Below are 23708 nucleotides of genomic sequence, written 5' to 3' on the forward strand. Positions count from 1 at the left end.
TAAAGTTTTTTTTAATATAAAACTTAAAGTAATTTTCAAATTTACACCAATGCAAGTGTGATTTAAAAAGAATACCTATAAAAATATTAGATGCAGCTTACTCATATGTGGTGCTATGGTGAGCTATTTTTAGAACAGGCCCGCGGGCAACTTATGTGAACCTGGCGGGCTACCTTGTGCCCACGGGCTCCATGTTGGTGACCCCTGCTTTACACCATTGATTACAACTTTAAGAGCATCTCTAGACGCACAACACATCCAACCATAAAGCAGATAAGCTACAGTCGCAGAAAATTACATCAGTTACACTCCTGTCATAAGTATTCAGTTCACACTGGCTCACTACAACTGGACAACAGCAGACTGGAAAATGTTGTCTGGTTTGACGAATCATCATTTCTGCTGCAACATTCTAATAGTAGCGTCAAAAATTGCCATGAATTGATGAATTTGTCTTGCCTCATATTAATGGTTCAGGTTGCTGGTGCTGTTATGTTTGTTTTCATTTTTAGAGGGATAACACTTTAAGTCACGAAGTTTAAGTTACCTCAGGCTACATCTACACTAATCCGGTTCAATTTGAAAATGGCGTTTTAAAAGCATTCCATGTCCACACTATCATTTCTAACTCTTTCCACCATCCACACTAAAACAACTAAAAATGCTGTCGTTCAGTATACCTGGATCATATCTGCCTGCCGTTTATTTACTTTACAACTCCAAACAACTTGAGATGTGGCAAATGTGGTCTAAATATGGTCATCTGCTTCTGCTGTTAGTCTTTAATAAAGCTGTCAAAACGGTCAGTATTCAAAATATCTGCTTTACAATGTCGTCCATCATTATAGCTGAATTGGTCACATGACTGTATCACATGACTAAAATGCATCTTTAAGTGTGTTCGACATGAACCACGGCTGCATTCGGCAATCAACGAGATTAACTGAGCACAGGCAGGGGTGGATTTGACAACAGAGACATCAGGACGGAAACTACAGCGCCCTATGGTAACATGGCGTGATCATTAATTCATTTATTTATTGCAATAACATCAAAAGAGTTACAGTACTAATAAAACTGAATATAGTCCATACAAACTATAGTTCGTTTTCAACAATGAGGGAACTATAAAATAAATGTAAGTAGCCTATTGTCAAAGTATAATGCGGAAAAAAGGGGGGAAATGGAAGGGCACATGAGCAAAACATTAATAGAAAGAGCAATATTTAACAGTTACTTTTGAATTTCTATATAAATGGATTGACAAGATACAATTATTTTATGAATATATAAATTATTTGATAAAATAATTAACTTGTTAAGAAACCTTTATGGGGGTAACTTGATCAATGATGACATACTTCAGGTAGGTAAGACTTATTTGAGTTAATATTTGGTTATTCACAAAAATATAATTAAATTGTTTATTGAGCTGAATACAGTAAATGAAAAAGGCTATTATAAACAAATTATTTCACAATAAAAGATATATTATGTCTATTTATATTAAAATATTTATATATATAAAAAATAAATAAATAAATAAATAAATATATATAAATATATATATATATATATATATATATATATATATATATATATATATATATATATATATATATATATATATATATATGTGTGTGTGTGTGTGTGTGTGTGTGTGTGTGTGTGTGTAGTCTTGTAATACGCATGATATGTATAAGATAGAAATGGCATAAAAAGTTGATTGTTTGTGTGGAAATTTGTGAGATGGAAGCTGTCCAATAATAAACTCGAATAAATACGTATGGTTGTTGTCATGCAGTGAATCCAGCCAATCATGTAATATCAGTGTCGTCATCACAGCTCCTGCAGTCGCTCTTCAGATGCTGCAATGGCACCACTGTCCACCGTCTGATCACGGAGGGATGTCGCAGTACTTTGATACCACATGTGAAAGTCAAGTAGCGTCGCCGTAGTTCAATAAGTCTGATGCATGAAGTTGAACGCACCTTTTGTTTTCGAGAGTCTTTGTTTTCACAGTCCACACAACACGAAAACTGTATTTTTAAATGAATGAATTTTAACATAGTATTTTCAAAAAGATGTTTTAGCTTCCTAAAAATGCTGCCACGGTGTGGACGGAAGGCCAAAATGAAGAGAATACATTTTTTTAAATGAAAACCTATTAGTGTGCACATGGCCTCAAACTGGCTTCTTAACATGGCAATGAATTCACTAAACTTAAATGGCCCCCAAATCGCAATCCGATAGAAAGTCTTTGGAAAGTGTTGGATTGAGAGATTTGATTCATAGATGTGCAGCTGAGAAACCTATGCCAACTGATCTATTTATAGCTTCTTTGTTTGCGCAAAGCACAATACGCACTTATTTAGTCAGTTCAATCACATAAAACAGGATCGTCATACTAATTAAATCCTTTCAAATACACGATTAAGACTAAAAATCACAGATAGAAGTCTGGTAAAAGCTGTCTTTTCAAAGCAGCCTATCATCATTGTAATTCTTTAGTACTAATGCACTGGATTATCTTGTTCTGGAGGTCTGAGAATGAATGAAATCCCTTTTTTGCCACTGATTAAATTCATGAAAGTAGCTGGGTGTATTTGAATCTTCAGATATGAACAATGTTTAAAAACATTACAATGTTGAAATTTGCAGGCTTTAGGTTTTTTAAGTTTAAGGGTGTTTACACATCTGTGGTTCAGTTCATTTGAACCGGACCAAGAGCAGCAAATGATATTTTTTAGCATTTGTCTGCTCTTTTTGTGTTCTTTTCACACCACACTGTAATGATGGGTCGTTCTTGAACGATTCGTTCATTTTAAACAAATCTTCAAAATGACTCGGGAACTACGAGTCCTCTCAGGGAATGATTCGTTCATCCGCGCGTGCGCACATTTGTGCAGGTAGTATCGTTAATTTCAAGTCATCACATTGGCAGAAGCCAATCATACGCGTTTAGAGCCGGAAAAAGAATTGATCCGCTCACCTCTCGAATCCTCGATCGGGTCTGAGTCACTCAATCATCACGGACCAATCATATGCGTTTAGAGCCGGAAAAAGAATTGATCCGCTCACCTCTCGAGTCCTCTATCGGGTCTGAGTCATTCGTTCATCATGGGCCAATCATACACGTTTAGAGCCAAAAAAAGAATTGATCCGCTCACCTCTCGAGTCCTCGATCGGGTCTGAGTCACTCCTTCATCATGGGCCAATCATATGCGTTTAGAGCCGGAAAAAGAATTGATCCGCTCACTTCTCGAGTCCTCGATCGGGTCTGAGTCACTCAATCATCACGGGCCAATCATATGCGTTTAGAGCCGGAAAAAGAATGGATCTGCTCACCTCTCGAGTCCTCTATCGGGTCTGAGTCATTCGTTCATCATGGGCCAATCATATGCGTTTAGAGCCGGAAAAAGAATTGATCCGCTCACCTCTCGAGTCCTCAATCGGGTCTGAGTCACTCCTTCATCACGGGCCAATCATACGCATTTAGAGCCGGAAAAAGAATTGAACCGTTCATCTCTCGAGTCCTCAATCGGGTCTGAGTCACTCGTTCATCACGGGCCAATCATACGCGTTTAGAGCCGGAAAAAGAATTGAACCGTTCATCTCTCGAGTCCTCGGGTTTGAGTCATTCTGTCACGTGATGAACGAACGATCATGGCTCCTACTGTGCATTGATTAAGATTATATGTGACCGTCAGTGTAATGTGAATGAACCCCTGACATTTGAAGACATAAAGAGGTGAGCTGAGCAAAGAAACAAAAATGCCCTCATAGACAATAGAGCAGGTAAACATTGAATTATTATTTTCTTCTTCGTATATTCTATTTATGATTTATTTGAACCTTTTGGGCTTGTTGTAGATGTGTTTGGAAGCCATTCGTAACATTTTAATAATATTTTGGCAAATTGAACGAAATGACTCGAAAAAAGATTCGTTCATCTTGATGAACGGGACTCAAAGATCCGAGTCAGTAAAATGATCCGAACTTCCCATCACTACCACACTGATTGTTGGTCCAAACCAGTTGAAAACAACCAAAATGCAGTCATTTGACAAAATCCTTATCACTCATTGGCCAGATGTTATTGAACCTATTTCTGAAACTGCTTTTTGATTGGTCAGAATTATTGTGAGGGAAAATGCCAATGGAACTCCTGCAAGTAAACACACAAAATGTTGCTCTTTACTATGGAAGGACGACTGCACTCACTGATTGTATCCCTGGTCATAGTATGTGAAGTTTATTCATAAACTAATTTCGAGAGGATCACATGCTTATGATTGCTTGCGGACCCGCATTATCAAGTTTACGATTCACCAATGAGACGATTCCTAAGCCACTATAAATACCCTACTGTAAGTTACACACCACAGTCATCTTTGTTTTGAAGATTCCCCCCTTCCACCCCTACTCCTCTGTCGTTTCTGTGCGGAGTTCACACGTTCTCCCTGTGCTCACGTGGGTTTCCCCTGGGTCCCCTGGTTTCCTCCCATTGTCCAAAAACATGCAACTTAAGTAAATTGACTAATCCAAATTGGCACCATAGATATGCACCTACTAAGTTGTTATCTCTTAAGAGCAATAACTATCTGTCATTAGCATCTACAGCAGGGGAGTTCACGAGTTCTACCTGAGCTCAAACTCCCCTCCCGCTTTGAAATGGGAGGGAGCCCCGGGCTCGAGGATCTTATTTTAGCTCAGGGCTCTCTCCCAGGACAGCATGTCAAACAAGCTTTATAATCAATCATCAGCTAAGTGTGAACTTTTTTTTATATTTTGTATACATCAAGACAAACTATACATTTCGAGAATGAAGTGTGGCTCCGACTGAAAACAGTATTTTAATGCATTTTAAATGGCGAAGACGCAAGAAACTTCAGGAGGAGGCGTGAATTAATTTAGCTAAACTGCGACATGGTCATTTTCAGGAAATATTACCAATGATCCATCAGGTAATGTTTTCCCCTCACTTTCTCTTTCTCTGTTTACAATTGTTGGTATAGCGCTGTCAACAAATACTTTTCCTCCACACCCCATAAGATGCGCATTAGACTACGGTAGCTGGATTAGTCCAAAAACATGCAGTACTTTTTGCGGTTGGGTCTGTTTTAGCTCGGATCATGTTCTCACCACAAATAAACTGCTCCAGAGTTCATTTGAAACTCCTCTTCAAGGAGGTCTCAGTCTGCTTTTTTGGTCCCCTTTTGGTGCGCACTCGAGTGCGATTGCTAAATTCACACCTGCCCAAACGAACTACACCAAGAGGGAAAACCCTAGTGTGATTCAACCACACTAAATATGGCAGGTGTGAAAACAACCTTAGACAGAAGTGTACCAGCTGTTTCATAGTGTAAACAGATGATGACAAGAGGACCATGGCAAGGTTTAAGATATGCATGTCCTTTAAAACATTATGCAGCATTAAAAAAATAAATTGTAAACAGTTAATACTGAAAAGACATATGTAGATTATACCAAAATGCATTTGGTGTGAGAGCTTTTTTCTCATGTTAGTTTATGTATTCTGCCCCCTGCTGTACTGGAGGGTAGCTCTTCAAATCGTGCACACTACTGAAAGATGCGAAATGAAAGTGGATAAAAAAATAACATGAAATACTGTGAGTCATTCCAAGGTGCTAAGATTTTCTTTGCCACATATCGAGAGCGCTCAGCAGGAGTCAGACTGGCTACCATCACATTTTTGCTGAAAAAAAATTATAACTTGGACTAGAAAATGGTCCTTTAATGCTATCATGCAAATGTCAGTACAATGATGTGTTTTATAGCTTACAGTCTGCAAATCAGTCCAGACTTGTAACCCTATTAAAAAGACTCCATAGACAATACAGTACAATTGAATTCATCTTTATTTCTGTAGCGCTTTTACAATGTAGATTGTCTCAAAGCAGCTGATCATAGAAGTTCTATTAAATTGAAACTGTGTCAGTCTAGTTCAGAGCTGAAGTTAAGGTTAGTTCAGTTCAGTGTGGTTTAATTTTCTTTGCTGAAAGTCCAAACACTGAAGAATAAACCCATCAATGCGCAGATTCCCTAGTCCCAAACCAAGCAAGTCAGTGGCAACAGTGACAAGAAACAAAACTTAACCAATTGACGAAAGTGAAGGAAAAAAAAAATTTGAGAGAAAACAGACTCAGTTGGGCACGACCATTTCTCCGCTGCAATCTGGGTGCCGGGGGCTGGAGAGCGCAGGACGTCCATCAAGGAGAAGCTGCAGGTGTGAGTAGGTCATCAGTGGGTGTACAGGCTGGACCACAACATCATTGCGAACATTCGTCTGTTACTGGGGTCTTTCAGGCATCAGTCTCATGCTCTCCGCTTCTCCATGACCGCCACAGCATCTGCTCAGGATATGGTCCAGGGTTAGGGAGACCTCTAAAAGTCCTCTATGGTTGGCACCATCTCCTCACAGGACTTGGATCACATCAATGACTCTAGAGGCCTACAAATCATATAAAATCATTTGGTGACTTTTAGATTTAAATTAAACACAGCCTTGAGATGTTGAGCTAAGTTTAGCATTTCGGTAGCTTATGATTATATATATGTGTAACCCTGGACCATAAAACCTCTTATGTTGCATGGAGATATTTTTGGGAATAGCTAAAAATAATGTAAATAATGTGTATAAAATTATAATGATGCATACGCCAAAATGATTAAATGTGTTATATAAAATAATAAGTAAAAATCATCTTCCATTTTATTTCTTAAAATCTGTTATATTTTATTTAGAAAATGCATTGCTAAGAGTGGAATTTGGACAGCTTTGAAAGGAATTTGATCTGTATTTAAAACTTTTTGAGCTAAAATTGTTCAAATGTTAATTGCTTTGGGTGACATTTCTAATATTCTTTTTCCAATAATTATGCTTTTAATACTTTTAGGGGGGTTTCTGTTTAATAACATTTGAAGGTCTTCTCTGAGCGTCCAACTATTTTGTGAGCTAAAAAAAATTAAAAATGTCCCTTCCAAAAAAGTATTACATAGATTAATGATTACAGCACTGCAGTTTTAGAGTCTGGTTATATTACTCACTCCACTTGATTTATTGCTTATGTTTGAATTTCTCATTATTTTTAGGTCAGCTTCAAAAGAAACTGCCAAATGAGTGAGTGTAAATGTTTTTCTGCTCTCTAGCTGCTTTTCAAAGTAAGGCTTATTGTGATTTTTCAAAGCTTACAGATTGCTGAAAAGAAAATAGACATTGAACGGTATAGCACTGTCTAACAGTATTGTTGTCCAATACCTTTCTCACAATATTTCATATTTATACTGGCACATCAACATTGTTATTTAACAAATATGTCTGAGCTGAATTATTTATGCAACAATATCCTTGTCAAAGCAGAAAATAGCTGCTTTTACATATTTTGTGGGTGTGAATACTGTTACGTAACGCTCGCATAAACAACCCATTGAAAAGTTTATTTGCAATAGCTAATCATTTGAAGTTCCCCAGAACATACACCCACTGTTCATTCAAAATCCCACATGAAAAAAAATACTGTGGTGTTTTTGAAACATGCTATAGTAAAGCACTTAAAATAAGCTGTTGTGGTAATTCTGTAGTTGCTACGGTAATATGACAACCCTAATTGAGAAAAAGGGACAATATGAAAAATGCATATAAAGAGAAAGCAGGGATTTCTAAATTTACTTACAATAGAATATAATAAATAATATAATAATGATAAAGAATATAAATAAATAATATAATAAATAATTGAAAAAGTAAAGCAATTACCACTTTGTAATGTTGTCATTCCTTTTCACAACACTTAAAAGACGTTTATGGCCCATTTACACCTTGCGTGGTAAGGTATGGTACGGTTCGTTATGCTTTTATAGCCATTTACACGGTTAAATGGCCTGTTTCCACTGAGTGGCCACTGTTAAAAGGTACCTAAAAGTGAACCGTACCGCACCACTTTTTTGGGTACCCTTTGCAAAGGGTTTCTAGCACAGCAAAAGGCAACTGAACGCTGTTGATTTACAGAGATACGTCACTAGTGCACAAGCAGGAGACTGAAAATAAAGAAACCGCCATTTTTAAAAACACAGCTGAGACATTACATCATAATATATACATATAATAACATGCCATGGTTTACCCGAGCTCAAACAAATCTTGTAATCATGATGAACAGCCACAAATCCAAGAAGAACAAAATCTTCCATGTCCTGTTTTGTTTTATAGGGCGTCTAAAAGTGCAATCGGTTTCACTCTCTCCGGAGAGCTCACATGCACTCACCCCATGTCTATATTTGAAATAACGAACTTCTTGAGCTGTTGATAATAATGTGCGCATGATTATTGAAGTGCTTCTGACACCCAATCCTTTCAGAAATGGACAAACTGTAAAAAAAACAGGGGGGTGCCAGAAAAAACAAACAAAGGTGCAAATGATTCTTTCAGCAATCTAAAACATAAACAAACTGCCATGTTTAACTATTATCATCAACTTTTGAACTATTATGAACTCGGAATGATGGAATTACTTTCTAACAAGAGGTTACATCTGCTGGTGAAGATTAAACACACAGATGAGAGGTTTGCTCTGACTGTAGGCTATATGTTGCGTGTTGTTTTTGAACCAAAATAAGGACTAAATGTATGCTGTGTGTAGTTTTTCTTTAATTGGTAACACATTGGAAACTCTGAGGGGCTGTATTTGATCATATATGTTGCATTTATAATGGTAATTGTAATTTTTAATTGCAGTAGGCTATTGGTATCATTGATCTGCAGTTATAATCAAACTATGTCCATAGGTTAGTCATGAACATTTATACACAAGTATTTACACAAGTATTTATGTGTATAAAGCCTCTGTAGCATTGGTATTCCTTTGGCAGTGGAAAGGCAAGCCTGATAGAGGTGACCCATATTCTACTGTACCACTCAATGGAAAAGGGTCATTAGGAACTGAAAACTGAAATAATTAAGTGTTTGGGATGAAATTCTGTAATTTTTCTCACAAATATTGAAATGCGTCTCACATTCTCTATTGGAGACCGTTCGGGATTGCGTGCAGGCCAGTCAAGTACCTGTTTCTTCTAAATTTTGTTTTCATATCGTCTGTAATGAAATACAAGTCAAAGTAAATTTGGAAATCAATACTTTCTTTTTTTATTTGTGTTTCCATACTGTACCAACTTTTTCTGATTTGGGCTTGTACTATAGTAATATAAACCCAAGACTGTAGTTTTCTACATTTATAGGGTATATTTTACTACAATACACCAAAGTTTACTCTAGTAAAAACTTAAGTAAACTTCATTATTTATCAGTTCACTGTACACTGTAAAAAAACCAAACAATTTTTAACTTTTTCGTTTTTCAGCAGCTGGGGGGCCGAAAGAACCCTGTAAAATAACGGTCAATAGTTACAGAAATTTACCATAAAATAACAGATATTAAATGACCGAAAATCACAGGAAATTTTAATTTAAGGAAATTTCTGCAATTTAAAGTTCGTTATATAATTTTTTTAGAGTATAGTTAATATTACAGTATGCTCTAGCATTTATTAACAAATAGTTTTAATTACTATATAAATACTATTATATTATGTTTCAAAAACAATAAAGTATTTACTATAGTATTTTTTCATGTTGGATGTCACAGTACGTAAGAATAAAGTGTTTTTCCACCTATTGTTTGGAGCAAGCTGACAAAAATCGGAGCCATAACATTTGCAATCTCATGCAGCTATATTCAACCACCCGTGGGCAAATCTTTGTGTACAGCTGAAAGCATTTACTGAAGACTCTCTCTGGCTTTGTTTTTACAAGGACACTAATTTACCACCTCCCTTCTTTGCCTCTTCAGTACGCTCACTCTTGCACACCTCCCTCTTCAGCATGGCCAGCGTCTTGTTCCAAGCCTTTCCTGATACACAGACACTTCCTCCTCTTCAGTCATGGAATGAGGTCTTTAAATAACCCTTTCCATTCAGACTTGGCACATACATGTTCTCATATATGTCAGACTGTGTAAACGGAGCAGCCGTTAATATGTGTGCTTGCCCTAGGCGCTGTGATTACAAATATTCAGCTTTGTTGTTCCTGTGATTATCGAAGAAATTAGTATAGAGTGTGCTTGGCATCTGTTTCATCTCGTCTGGCTGCCTATGGAAGCAATTGTGGCTTTTTTGTTTTTGTTCTTTGAGTAGCCAACACACTTCTGAGGTTTTCAGGCATTCCCATGGATGTCTACTTTAAACTGGATGAATGTGAAACCTCATTTTGTTAAAAAAAAAAAAAACAATTTTTTTTTATCAGCATTAGCAGATTTGCTCACTGTTTATTTTAAGGTGTGATTCTAACTATTAAAAAGCTATTGACTATGGCTTATAAACTTATAAATATATATGTCGGCAGTGTGTGAATTATACATTGACGTTTGGCGGGGTCAACTTTTTAGGTAGTAGTTTTGTAATACATACTTCAGTGAATCAAATTTATGAATGTTTTTAAATAGCATCTTATTTATTAATAAAATGTATACGTTTTCAGTGTTTTGAGGGATATTTTGTGACTATTTTAGAGGTTGCTGTAGGTCAAACTATACAAATTATGTGTCTAATTTCTTTTTTAGGGCTACTTGCAGATATAAACACCTATTTTACCAGAAACATGTTTTGTGAATAATTAAGACGTCTTTCAGTGTTCTAGAACTGCCAGTTTCAGACAGTTGAATGATATTTTCCCTAGCATTGATTGGCGTAATAATGCATTCACAATGTTATGAACTGTTATGTAATGTATTTAATACATTTTTAAGTATTAATATTTAAGATATAGATGAGAGATCAGAAAAGGCTGACCCCCTTATACATCTTGTTTAAATGTTCTTCTGGGGGGAGGGATCAAGCATTAATAATTGGGGTTATTATACCATAAATGGTTTGCTTTTTCTACCCAATAATTAGTTATTTTAATTTAAATAATAGGTTATTTTGATCCAAAAATGCCTGCGAAAGATGACCCACCAATTTCGTTGTTTTGACTTTGCATCACAGAAGTACGGTGGGGCAGCTTTGATTGCAGGTACAAAAGGTGCTAGTAAGAAATGTTAAAATTCAGAAAGGTCGGACTAAGGGCTGTTATGAGCATAAATCTCATTTTAATTACTTGAAAATGCAAGGAATTTGCATTTATGTTGCACTATTTTTATTGCATTTAATCAAATTAATATGTGGTGTCCCAGTGAGCCCCTGCTGTGAGTTGTTTTGACCCAAAGAGCTGGGTTGAAACTACCCAGGACTCTGAAAATATCCCCCCAAAACTACCCAAATACCCAACACAATCTCACGGCAATCTCACGGCTTTTTCATTTAGTGGCTAATTTGTATGAATTCGTACGATCTAATTCATACAATTTAGTACAATTTGCTCATCCCCCAATGACGGTTGGGTTAGGAGTGGGGTTAGGTGCCAAGCCTCCTTTTTAAAATCGTACAATTTCGTATGACTGAACATGTATGAATTCGTATAAATTAGCCACTAAACTGGCAAAACGTAAAGTACTTACGCTTTCTCGTGAGATCAGGCTGAAATACCTCAACCCAAGATTTGGGTAGAAAAATAACCCCATGTTTTTTAGAGTGTACTTTAAGATACTAGTAGATCCAATGATTTTTCTTTTTTTGTTGAGTGTAGGATTAGGGATGTAGAATGCAATCCTGCAGAATATGCTCTTTTAGGAATGGGGTGACAATGGAGTGAGGATCCACATGCAGCTTTCTTTAGAAACGTCAGACAGGCAATAGTTCATAACTGGAGCAAACAGATGCATACAGGGCAATCTAGAAATGTAGTTGAGGTCACAGGCAATAAGGTCACAACAGTCGGCAAACATTGAAAACCAGGAAAAAGGCACAGATCAAGGAACAAGACTAGACACAGGAAACACTTACTAATGTTACAGGGATAAACCAATAAGACTCAGCAGTCTGTGTGTGTGTGAGAGAGGTAAATATATATTCTATGTAATCAGTCTATGAATCGTTTTCCGCTGTGTGTGTGCAATTAGGGAGAGAACTGGAACTGGTGTGTGTGTGTGAGGTGCATGATGGGAAGTCCAATTCCATGACAAATTTCCATTCCATGGCAACTGTTAGATTGCTGGTGATTGTGACAGTGAGGAATAATATACAGTTAATACATTTATAATGATGAGGTAATAATCCGCTAATTATTAGTGAGAATTGTAACTTAAACTAAAGTGTTACCACAGATTCAAGTTTTTCCAAATTTTTTTATGCACACATTACTTATGCACACATTACTTTTCAGCTATAAAGTCATCTTATAGCATGAGTAAAATGTAATACAAGCTCGCAGAAATCAGAGAGCAGACCTAATAAAGTTCTCATGATTTTATTAGCAAAATATCTCACTTTTGCTTCCATATGCATTCTGTGCCCCATGGTATTTTGCATAATTTATGAATGCTAGTTCTGGGAGATTTTAAACCATTATCTATTGAAAAGAAATGTTTGCTTTTGCATCTGTCACTCATGAGAGTCTCTAAACATCAAGTTTCAGTCTTAAAACTATTTTTTTTTTCCAGAAACAAACCGAAACATGAACTGAAACACTAGTGTCTTCTTGATTATCTGATGAGCTATGTCCTGGAGGACCAGCAACATCACTGCACTGACTTTATGTACACCACCTGTCCAAAGTTTGAGGTCATTTTTTTTGTAATGAGAGAATATTTTTTTGTTTATCAAGGCGGCATTTTTGCAATATAAAAAAATTGTTGAATTGTTAAATATTTATAAAAATTTTATATAATAAATGAAATGATGTGACTGGAGTAATGAGGCTGAAAATTCATCATTAAAATCACTGGAGTAATTATTAAATTAAATAATAAACTACTTTTGAACGGTTATTTTATTTTGCAATAACATTTCACAATTTACAATTTGTATTTTATTTTTAATTATATAAATGCTGCTTTGGTTAGCAGGAGAAGCTTATTTTTAAACATTTAAAAATCCTACTGACCCCAAACTTTTGACTAGTAGTGTATTTCTTTCCTCTTCAATAAAAGAGATTCGGTTGTAATTCTTAATGCTTGAGCAGCAGTTTTCAGTGACGCAGGTTTTTAAATGCACTCCTGAGTTCATGTGGCTTTGTATAAAGGGATAGTCAATCCAGGAATTAACATTACCTCACAATTTCCTCAAACTCAAGTTATTTTAAATTCTGAAATTATATTCTGACATCTGTTGTAGGAACAAAAATACTATTGTTGTCAAGTCAAAAAAGCTCAAACAGGTTTGGAACGTGGTTAATAATGACAAAATTAAACATTTTTGATTATCTATCCCTTTGACTCTGCAGTATGACTATTTCTCATGCAGTACCTACCATCTGAGGGCTCAAATGTTAATATGAATTGTTGTGAGAATGCAGTATTTCTTATTTTTTGACAATAATACACAGGTACGCTTTATTTTAAGCTTCAATTCTCACTATTAAGTAACCATTAACTAAGACTTCTGCTTCAATAAACTCCCATTTTGCTGCTTATGAATAGTTATTAAGGTAGCAGTTAGGTTTATTGGGTAGGATTAAGGATGTATAATAAGATCATGCAGAATATGAGGACAAATAAAAAAGGCATTATTTTAATAGTCAGGTTATAAACCACTAGTTAATTTTGAAAATGGGTCCTTAAATGAAGGATACCTAATGCTGTTAATGCTAAGTGACTGAACGTGCTTAATTTTATGCAGTTTGTTTTTAGCCCACACTACAACAGATTTTAAAATTCTTGCCAGAATGTCTTAAAAAATCTATTTTCAGAGGATAGAAATACAAAAAGATTGAGAATCTGGTAATTTTCAATGTAGCACATGGTGGAGGCACACAGTCTAACCATTTAATATTCATATGTTGCTCCCATTATTTTGTTGCTTAAAGCTTTTCAGTCTCTCACACACCTGATGTTCTGTTACTCAAAGGTGTTGCTTAACACATTGTGGGATCCCCTTACAAAACACCGAACATCAAGCAGAAGATCTGTTATTTTTTTCCCATAGATTGTACTCTGAAAAATCTGATTACATCGTCCTCAGACTGTCTCAGATGACTTCAGTAGCTTGCATAACAAGCTCTCAGATTTGATTAGACCGAATCTAATGCCATCTTCTCAGATTGTCTGTCCAGTGAATGGTCTGCTCATGGGACAGAAAACCTCAATACAGTGCCCATTTTGCTTGGACTTTTGCCCTGTTCCCTGTATTTCCAGCTCCTCTGGGAATAGCGGAAGTCATTAGTCCACTTTATTTGAATACATGAAATTGATGGGGAAGGATATCATGTTTTGGGGGCGTAATGTCAAATAGGAAATTAAATATGAGCATTTATACAACCTACGTGATGGATATCTGTGACAATGAGTGCCTGCGACCAAAGTAATTGATGGTCGCAGTATCTTTCCTCTGATGCAGACTTTACTTATGGCACAATGCTAAAAAAGTCACTTTATTTATGACTGTGTCTGCGCACTGAAAGCGGCCGGAGCTGATTTAACACAGAAACCCCAAGAAAAGTGCTTGAGTAAATCAATTGTGCCCATTACTGCTGTATGCCGACCTTGTCGTTTGAACTAAGGGATTATGGTTAGCTTTCGCTTTATCTGGTATTCTTCTGCAATGATTATGGCTACAGAGGGAATGTGCTGGGAGATGAGAAAAGATATTTCACATCATGCTGAGACTGTGGGGTATATGGGAAAATATAGTTCAATTTTCTTACCTGTTAAACTTATCTCCTTGTATGAGACTGAAGCAATATAACAGATTTTGAATAGGTGGTTGTTTCAAAGCATGTATCCTAACAAGGAAATAGCTGATAGATAGATAGATAGATAGATAGATAGATAGATAGATAGATAGATAGATAGATAGATAGATAGATAGATAGATAGATAGATAGATAGATAGATAGATAGATAGATAGATAGATAGATAGATAGATAGATAGATAGATAGATAGATAGATAAGAATAAAGAATTTGTTAACATGCTTAGCATGTTGTTAGCATGTTTTAACACATTTTTAATATATTTAACTACACTGTAAAAAAGCTAGGGTGCCAGAAAACAAAAATAAAATAATGGCTGTTAAAAAATAGAAAATTATGGTAAAATAATGTTTCTTAAATAACAGAAATTTACTATAAAATAACATTGGGTAAATTACAGAATTTTCTGCTGAATAGAATTATAGTAAATTTTTGTTATTTAATGGCCATTATTTTACATAACATTTCTGTTATTTAACGACTGTTATTTTAGATTTATAACAGCACTCAAGCTACTAGAAAAAAAGGATTAGTGTAGTAGCTAGATTGTTGTAGCATGAAGCAAAATTTTGCTAACATTGTGGCTTTTTTATACCATTTTGACAAGATGCTAACATATTGTTAGTATGACAATAACATGTTTAACAAGCATCCTAATGTACATAGTTATAGATAGATAGACAGACAGACAGACAGACAGACAGATAGACAGACAGACAGAAAGATATTGTAGACAAACAAACAAACAGACAGACAGGACAGACAGACAGATAGAGAGATAGACAGACAGATAGAGACAGACAGATAGAGACAGGCAGATAGATAGATAGATAGACAGACAGACAGAAAGATATTGTAGACAAACAAACAAACAGACAGACAGGACAGACAGACAGATAGAGAGATAGACAGACAGATAGAGACAGACAGATAGAGACAGGCAGATAGATAGATAGATAGATAGATAGATAGATAGATAGATAGATAGATAGATAGATAGATAGATAGATAGATAGATAGATAGATAGATAGATAGATAGATAGATAGATAGATAGATAGATAGATAGATAGATAGATAGATAGATAGATAGTCAGACAGGCAGACAGAAAGATACAAATGGTAGACAGACAGACAGACAGACAGACAGACAGACAGATAGATAGAGAGGCAGGCAGGGAGGCAGGTTTTCAGATCTTACATTTCTCTTGCAAGTAGCATTCATGCCTGCTCTACTCGCGTAAATCCACCACAGGCTGCTGTCGACTGACTTAATGATCAACCGACTGATTCCCCCACCCACACCCTTCCCTAAACCCAACCGACAGTGTTTTTAAAACCAATCCAGAAGAAGAAAAGAACTTGCGAACAATCTTTTTTTTTCTTACTGCGTTATCACCCAGTTATCTACTTGTTTATTTTAATTTTGGCTTTTGTTTTACCTGCTTTCTGAAACTGTTCTTCGCCGGACTGGAACCCTATTGTGGTCATCAACTCCTTTCCGCTTCTCAAATCCGCTGACGTACATGGCAAGTTACTGGGCAAACTGGTAACAGCGGAAAAGAAAAAAACAAAAGCTGTCTGCAGCATCATACCACCCCGTATTCATTTTAAAGAGGAAATGCAGCCATAGGTATTTCTGCCTACATAATTCATTCTCTCCAAAAATGTATACGGGGGTACGTTTTTATAATGAGCCTGTGTTGCAAAGATAGATAGCATATTACTAAATAGTTTCACCATTTTGTCTGGTTGCTAGAGAGTTCTAGACTATTTTAGCAAATTGGTTTCATGCTAAGTGTATCATGTTTTGCACATTTTTAGTATATTTTAATTGAATGCTGTAGCATGTTGCTAACAATTTTTCTAATATTGTTACTATCATTTTTATAACATGTTTTAACAGGATGTTAAGATGTTGTTAGTATGCTTATGTGTTTAACAAGTATTTAAATGATGGAATTGTCAGTTAAACCAGAAATCTAAAGTTTTTATTTATTTTATTATTTTTTTAAATCACTAGAATAAATTCTGTTTAAAACTCATTCAAGGTGAAACATTTAATGACAGGTTTACAGCATTATACACTTGAGATCAGAACTTATCAGAACAAAATGTGACAGGTGAACCAGTGATTATAGCTTGGATTTATATGCTTCTCTATCTCTCTTTCTCTCTCCCCCGTCTCGCTCCCTCTCTCTCTCTCTCTATATATATATATATGTTCTGTGATGGAGCTTAATAGAGAACAGTGGGAGCAATGGCTAAAAATCACACCAGAAATGACGGATGTCTTCTTTGCAGGGTGTGTACGTGTGCACCTTCATGGATATCTATCACGGATATGATCCCTGAGGCAAGACAGAAATAAAACCGCAGTTGTAAAACATTCCCTTTATTTTGTAGCCACCAACTGTGCAGTGTCACACCATGACATGCACGCGAATCGTGACTAGCACGCACATAAAGACAACCAATTTCCTCAACATTTTAAAGCCATTTAGCATTAATTTAAGATCTTTAATAATCAGTCCTGTTTTTTCTCTCTCCTCTTTTCATCTGCCGTTCTTTGAGTCATTGGACATGCAGAGAGAGTTCCAGCAATTTAAAACTCAAGCAGCATGTTATGAAGCACTAGAAGTTAACACCCACTCTTACTTCTTACACAATCACCAACAGCGATTTTCTCTCCTGTAGTGTTCGTGAGGCAGTTTCCTGAGAGCTTTTGGGCTTCATGTTGACATGTTACACAGATCAGAGAATCCCACGGCTTACTAATGAGGGCTAAAAATTTGCAGGAGGAGAGGAACGGGTTCAGATTGGACACTGTCATACAGTATGTGCTGAGAGAGAGAAGACAGACTAAGCTTTTCTCAGTTACAAAGCCTGCTTGAGCTTTCAGAAGATGTTAAGTGCTAGAAAGATTTCTCATGGATGAGTTTGTTGAGATATTTAGAAAGTAAAAAAAAAAATTTGTTCATTATTTATTGGTAGTAGTTGCATTATGTAAACAGTGTTTTATTTCCAATATTGAGGCAAATATTTAATAATTTAAGCACTGTCAGTTTTTGCTTTAGTTAATAGGCCTGTTTTCAGTTTTACCTAGTTATCTTTCTAAATACTACTTATAACTCAAGGTATAAATAAACATTTTACAATAATAATAATAACAATAATAATAATAACAATAATAATAATAATATTAATAATATTAATAATAATAGTAACATAATAACAACAATAATAATAATAATAATACAAATAATAATAAAATATGCATTGCAAATCACCAGTTATTTCAGTTTTTAAGGGATTTTTAAAAAATACTATTAGTATTATTATTTAGAAGATACTATTTCGTTTTTAGATGTATACTTTTAAAATGTCTTGATGTATAATGCTAGTGTTTTTATGCAAACAGTTTTTATTATATAAGATTTGCACAATATTTAACTGCCTAAAATTTACATTTCTTACTATCTTCAATAGCAGATTCTGTGGTTGTGATTTAACGTATTTTCACATTCATTAGAATTTCAGTTTTATTCTGGATATTTATTATTACCTTTTGTTTAACCAATTACTTTATTTATAGATTTTTATTCTAGTGATGTTTGCATATAATTTGTTTGCAATCACTCCAGACAGTTATAAAGTCCAAAATGTATTGATAAAAGAAAGTCAAAGTCATTTTTAATATTAACAACAGGTATTTATTTGTCAAAAAATATACTAACCTTAAAAAACGGCAGTGAATTTAATGTTAAAGAAAGCTTAAAAATGCTACAATAAAAATCTGTGGAAAAAAGTAAAGTAGTTAAAGGTTATAGAAACACATTTAGAGTTTATAATAATGAACAAATCTTAATATTAAACAATTAATAATATTTATGTTTAAATACATATAACTTTAAATATATGTTAATAAAACTTAGTAAATAAAAATACTCAAACGGGGTGGCTCTCTCCAAGGGGATCAAAGACAACATTTATTATTATGGATTTTTTTAGATACAAATGCTTACTATTTAAAGCTACTGACCCAGCTTTAGTACAATTTCTGTAAGATAATAGACATGCTCAATTTTCAACAGTTTTGTTTTTTTGGTTTGTTTTTTATAAAGGAATAATACATTGATGCAGTCATGCACATGTTTTGACAGATAATATGTCAATGATTTGATGCTTTGCAAAAGTTGCAAACTTTTACTTACTTTTACTTTACTTATCTTTACTTATATAAGAAAGGTTTTTCGATGCAAAATGAATTTAAATTCCCTGATTAGGAAACTTTAAATAGGCCTAGGCTACTATAGTAAAAAAAATCTGATCTGAAACGTAAAACTAAATAAATAGCTAAATACTCTTGACACATGAAAGTGTAAAGCCTGCAGCCCACAACAAAGGTAGAAAGTTATTGCGTATCATATTTAATAAACCGTTTACTATGTAATTTTGCTGACATGGATAATTGAATAATAATGAGATGATCATGCCATTATGCTATTGTGCCATCAGCCAATTGTTGCATTGCTGATCATGATTTCGGGGATCTGCTCATCACAACACATGCAGCGAACTCAGATCAGTTCATCCAGATATTTTAATCTGATTCACAAATTTGTTTGAAGAACCATATTAGCCAGAGAGCAGTTATCAACATTAAAAGATCCAGGATCTTCCAAATCATCTTAGATCATTTAAGCAATAAGAAAAACAGACCCCAGCTCTGTTGGATCAGTCAGAACTCAAATGGCTATGCCTGTGTGAAATATAGTAGAATAATGTTAGTTTAGCATACAACCCTATCATATTAGACAAGCATTTCTAAGTATATTACACCATATATATAATTGCAGATGACTGCTTCTTACTTGCGGTTGTTTATGCTAATGCGGGAGAAATCATCACTGATAAGCAAGGCTTTCCCATTCTGGTGACATGTACTGTACAAAGGGAGAATGTCAAAGTGTTTTTTATCAAGTGTGATTATAAAAAATATAAATAATTAATTTTTACCATTAGAGACTGGCTATATTCACACACTGTTGGCACACAGTTTTGCTTAAAGCCCTTTCAAATGTAATTTTATCATAATAAATCCCGTAAAAAAAAAATAAAAAAAAACATGCTGTTTTTGAAATTGTCCACCTTTCACTTGATTTTTAATCAATCAGTAAGCTTTTTTCCATTGACATTTGGAGGAGACCAGGGCCGGAGTGGGACTCCTTTTCAGCCCTTGAGTTTTAAGTCTTAGACCAGCTCACCTCAGTTCACGACTGACTATAAAATAAGGTAATTTCCTATTCAGTTTCCAATGACACTATCACGTCTTTTTTCAAGAAAACAGCTGCTTTAGAATTTCAAATATTCAACAACCCTAACAGTATTAAATGTCTTAACAATAAAAGTGAAAAAAAAAAGCAATAATTATAATTACTCAGGTGAGGTTTGAACACGGGTCGGCAATGTCGTAACGCATCATGCTAACCATTCGACCACAATGGCGCTGTTGCGTTAATACACAAGTTGTTTCAGATTTATTGATGTAATCATTTGATTTTCATTGAGCAGGAGTAATAATCATTAATATTAATTATTCGAATGCTTATAGTCACTAAGGTGCCGCTGTTTGGGGTTGAATGATAGTTACGTCATCAATAACCTGCAGGCTGCATTTTGCTCACTAGGCTGCGAGAAAATAAATAAAAAGAGTGGAGCTGCGGCAAAATAATGAATAAAAAGAGTGAGGCTATGGTCAAATAATTAAATAAATTAAAAAAGTGCGACTGCCGAGAGTGCAAGCAGCTAGGGACACCGGCCCTCGCAGCCAAAAAAACAGACCGGCCCAACGCGAATTCTCCAACACATGGTCCTCCCGATTAGCCAATCTGGGCCTGGAGGAGACAGAATATAAATGACATTTCATAAAAATACTGTGGGGTAAAAACACCAGGACTGGTCTTTTTTCATATTTCTCTCATATATATTTTTATTTTAAAGCCAGTAGTGTTCTTTGCAGGAACTTTGTATGCCCTTAAGTTGAAAATAACAGTACAATTTCTTTTTATCCAAGTTTCTCGGCAGAATCTCCTCTCATTTCTTCCTGCAGAGTTGAACTCAGCTAATCAAGTATTCACATAGAATTGAAAATTCCATCAGGTGTTTTGGAACAGTGTTAAAACTAAACTCGGGATGGCAGGTTTCTAGGAGCATCAATGTTTTATATTCATCGTACTGCAAATGCACTTTCAAATGCGCCCCAAGTGTATGCATGAATGTCTATGCTGAACTCTTTAGATTTTGCCATGTGTTGGATCCTTTTGCAAAGGTTTCTGCTTTCTTCTCAAAGCACTTTTCTGTTTTCTGCTTTAGGAGATTGAGATAATACATTAGTGCACCTGCGGTCGAAAAAATAGTTTTAAGTAGTCATCAAGTCTGTCATTATGTCTGCTGAGCCTTTGAGTGCCGCGGAGTGTGAAAGGATGAGTAACTGATTTTTTTCCCTTTCTTTTTCTGTAATCTCTCATGCTCTGAGGTGTTTATGGTAATATTTGGACTGAAAATGGCTTTTTTAATGACTCACGCTCAAGCACACCTGTGAAGCTCCTGCTCAGAGACACATGAACACAAGCTTTATGGCATCTATTGTATTTCAGTAGAAATACAATAGATGCCTCCACTTATGCCACACCATATTCTCTATTTGATTTGATGTGGGTACAAGCTGAAATGATTAACAGGGGCTAAAAAAAGCAAAAGCAAGTAATCTACTGAACAAAAACCAAACTGAATCACACAGGAATTGGAGGTGAATAATAAATAAAACAATTAATCTTGTTCATAATTTTGGCTTAAACATTAAACTTTGCCATATAATGCATCCCACACTATCCGCAGAGAAGAATGATACTGTATGTTAGCTTACCCAGGAAAGATGTTTTTTTTCCACTCATGTTGGATGCCATAACTTAAAGTTTAAAAAATAAATTTTTGTACACATGAATACAATTAAAAGTAATAATATTGTAGTTTTATTCTTCAAGGATGAGTGTGTGTGTGTGTGTGTGTGTGTGTGTGTGTGTGTGTGTGTGTGTGTGTGTGTGTGTGTGTGAATGAGAGAGAGAGTAAACAGTACTGGTTTGCAGCTAGATGGGCATCCGCTGCATAAAACATGACAGAGTAAACAAGTGTATCTGTCTACAGACTGTAAGACGGGTGTAACATGAAGGGGTGTATCTTGTTGTAAGTTAGAGAGGCGAACCCGATCACATACTTCTATATACATAAAAAAAGAATGAAGAAACCAATCCAAGATGTTCCCTATGTTTTATGTAATTCACCTTATCCGTACCCTATCTAGACTTTACCACAAACTCGCGCTTTCCGCTTCAGGCTGCTTCCGTGTTCTACTTTGCTGGCATTTAATCCATAGTGTCTCTGCAACAAAGTGATGTTATGCCGCACAGGTTGCTGTTTCTGTGTGAAGTCAAGAAAAAGGTATAATATATATATATATATTTTTTTTTCATTATTAGTTTTTTTTTTTTTTTGAGTCTTGATCGGGAGTCTGAAACCGCGCGATCGGGCCTGATTTCTTTTCTTATCACATGATTAGATATAGGCATCCCTATTTAACACCATTTACTATGATTTTTGCCTCAACAAACTCTTAATTTGCTACTTATCAATAGTTATTAAAGTAGTAGTTGGGTTTAGGTATTGGCAGTATTAGTATTAATATGTATAAGCACTAAAAAATAGCCAATATGTTAATAATAGGCTTACTAAACACCACAAACTAGTATTAAGAATTGGTCTTTAAAGTGTTTCCTATGTCTTGAACCCTGACTTTTTAACATTGTCTATTCTTGCATTTAAAAGGGATTTGAATCATGTCTAAGAACCAGAAAAGCAAAATCACCACGTGCAAACTGCATAAACAACACATCAAGAACCACACAGAGCACCACAGGCAAGCACCAAATGCTTTTTTTTCCATTCAAGAATTATTTGAAAACCTATTTTATTTTCTACAATGCATTGTACTCAATATTCAGTATAAAATGCTTCCCAAATCAACATGTTTGTGTTTTGTTGGAATTGAGAGCATTATTTGTAAGTGACTGTGTATGGGTTCTCATAATGACTGTTCATTTTAGAGAGCCTAATCTCTCAAAATCTCATGCCATGAGTCACAGGGTATTTAGGCCTTTGCTTTGCTTTTGAATCCAACGAATCTGTCAAGTTTGGTGACAATGAAATTTATCAAACTGGTCTCTATAGCAACAATCAGACTGAGCTCGCTTGTCATTTTCCATAGCTGACATGATGTCATGCCTGATTTGATTTATTAACGTTACTGTAACTTTACATATACAGTACGCTTTTGCAACTGCCAGATGCTTTTATTTAAAGAGACACATTACATTCAACCTATGTATTTCTCAGATCATGAATTCCATGTGAATTAAGCCCATGACCTTGAAGTTACAGTACTACTGAGGTGATCTACGGTTTGTGCTACAGAAAGGCTCAATGTTAATGTAAAATGACTTTTTTATTCTACACACTCAAATAAGAACAGAACTGTATAGAGCTGTCCATGTGCTGTTTCCTTGAGAAAAATGCCAACACTCATTTAAAATACTATTACAATTAGGGATAAAATTAGTACTACTCACTAATATTGGCACCTATGGTGGGGAAATTATCTTCATTATTTAACATATTAATATATACTTCCATTGATCTTTTACAATTTTTGTACGTCTATGGTTGTACATTTTAACCATGACCTGTTTCTCAGATGTATACAGACAGGGAAACAAGCCAAACTCACTCAG

General features: G+C 35.2%; 1 protein-coding gene across 21 annotated transcripts in view; it reads left to right on the forward strand.

Annotated features, from left to right (window-relative positions):
- Positions 1-23708, forward strand: part of LOC147837446 (uncharacterized) — a 287795-nt gene that overhangs the window by 122358 nt on the left and 141729 nt on the right. For 4 of the 21 annotated variants that reach the window (XR_015476790.1, XR_015476789.1, XR_015476791.1 and 1 more), the window contains one exon: positions 7117-7144. The exons of 14 other annotated variants lie outside the window; for them this stretch is intronic. Coding sequence is in view for 2 of the 7 variants with exons in the window: in XM_087237474.1 (XP_087093600.1) it covers positions 22747-22754 (8 nt within the window). In the remaining 5 variants the exon portion in view is untranslated. Of the gene's footprint in view, positions 1-7116; positions 7149-22746; positions 22838-23708 lie in introns of those variants that run through there. 3 more of the 21 variants (XM_087237474.1, XM_087237475.1, XR_015476793.1) reach the window with 2 other exon arrangements.

This window comes from Danio rerio, chromosome 1, assembly GCF_052040795.2.
Source record: "Danio rerio strain M-AB ecotype USA chromosome 1, GRCz13ab, whole genome shotgun sequence".
In the NCBI taxonomy this organism is placed as follows: domain Eukaryota; kingdom Metazoa; phylum Chordata; class Actinopteri; order Cypriniformes; family Danionidae; genus Danio; species Danio rerio.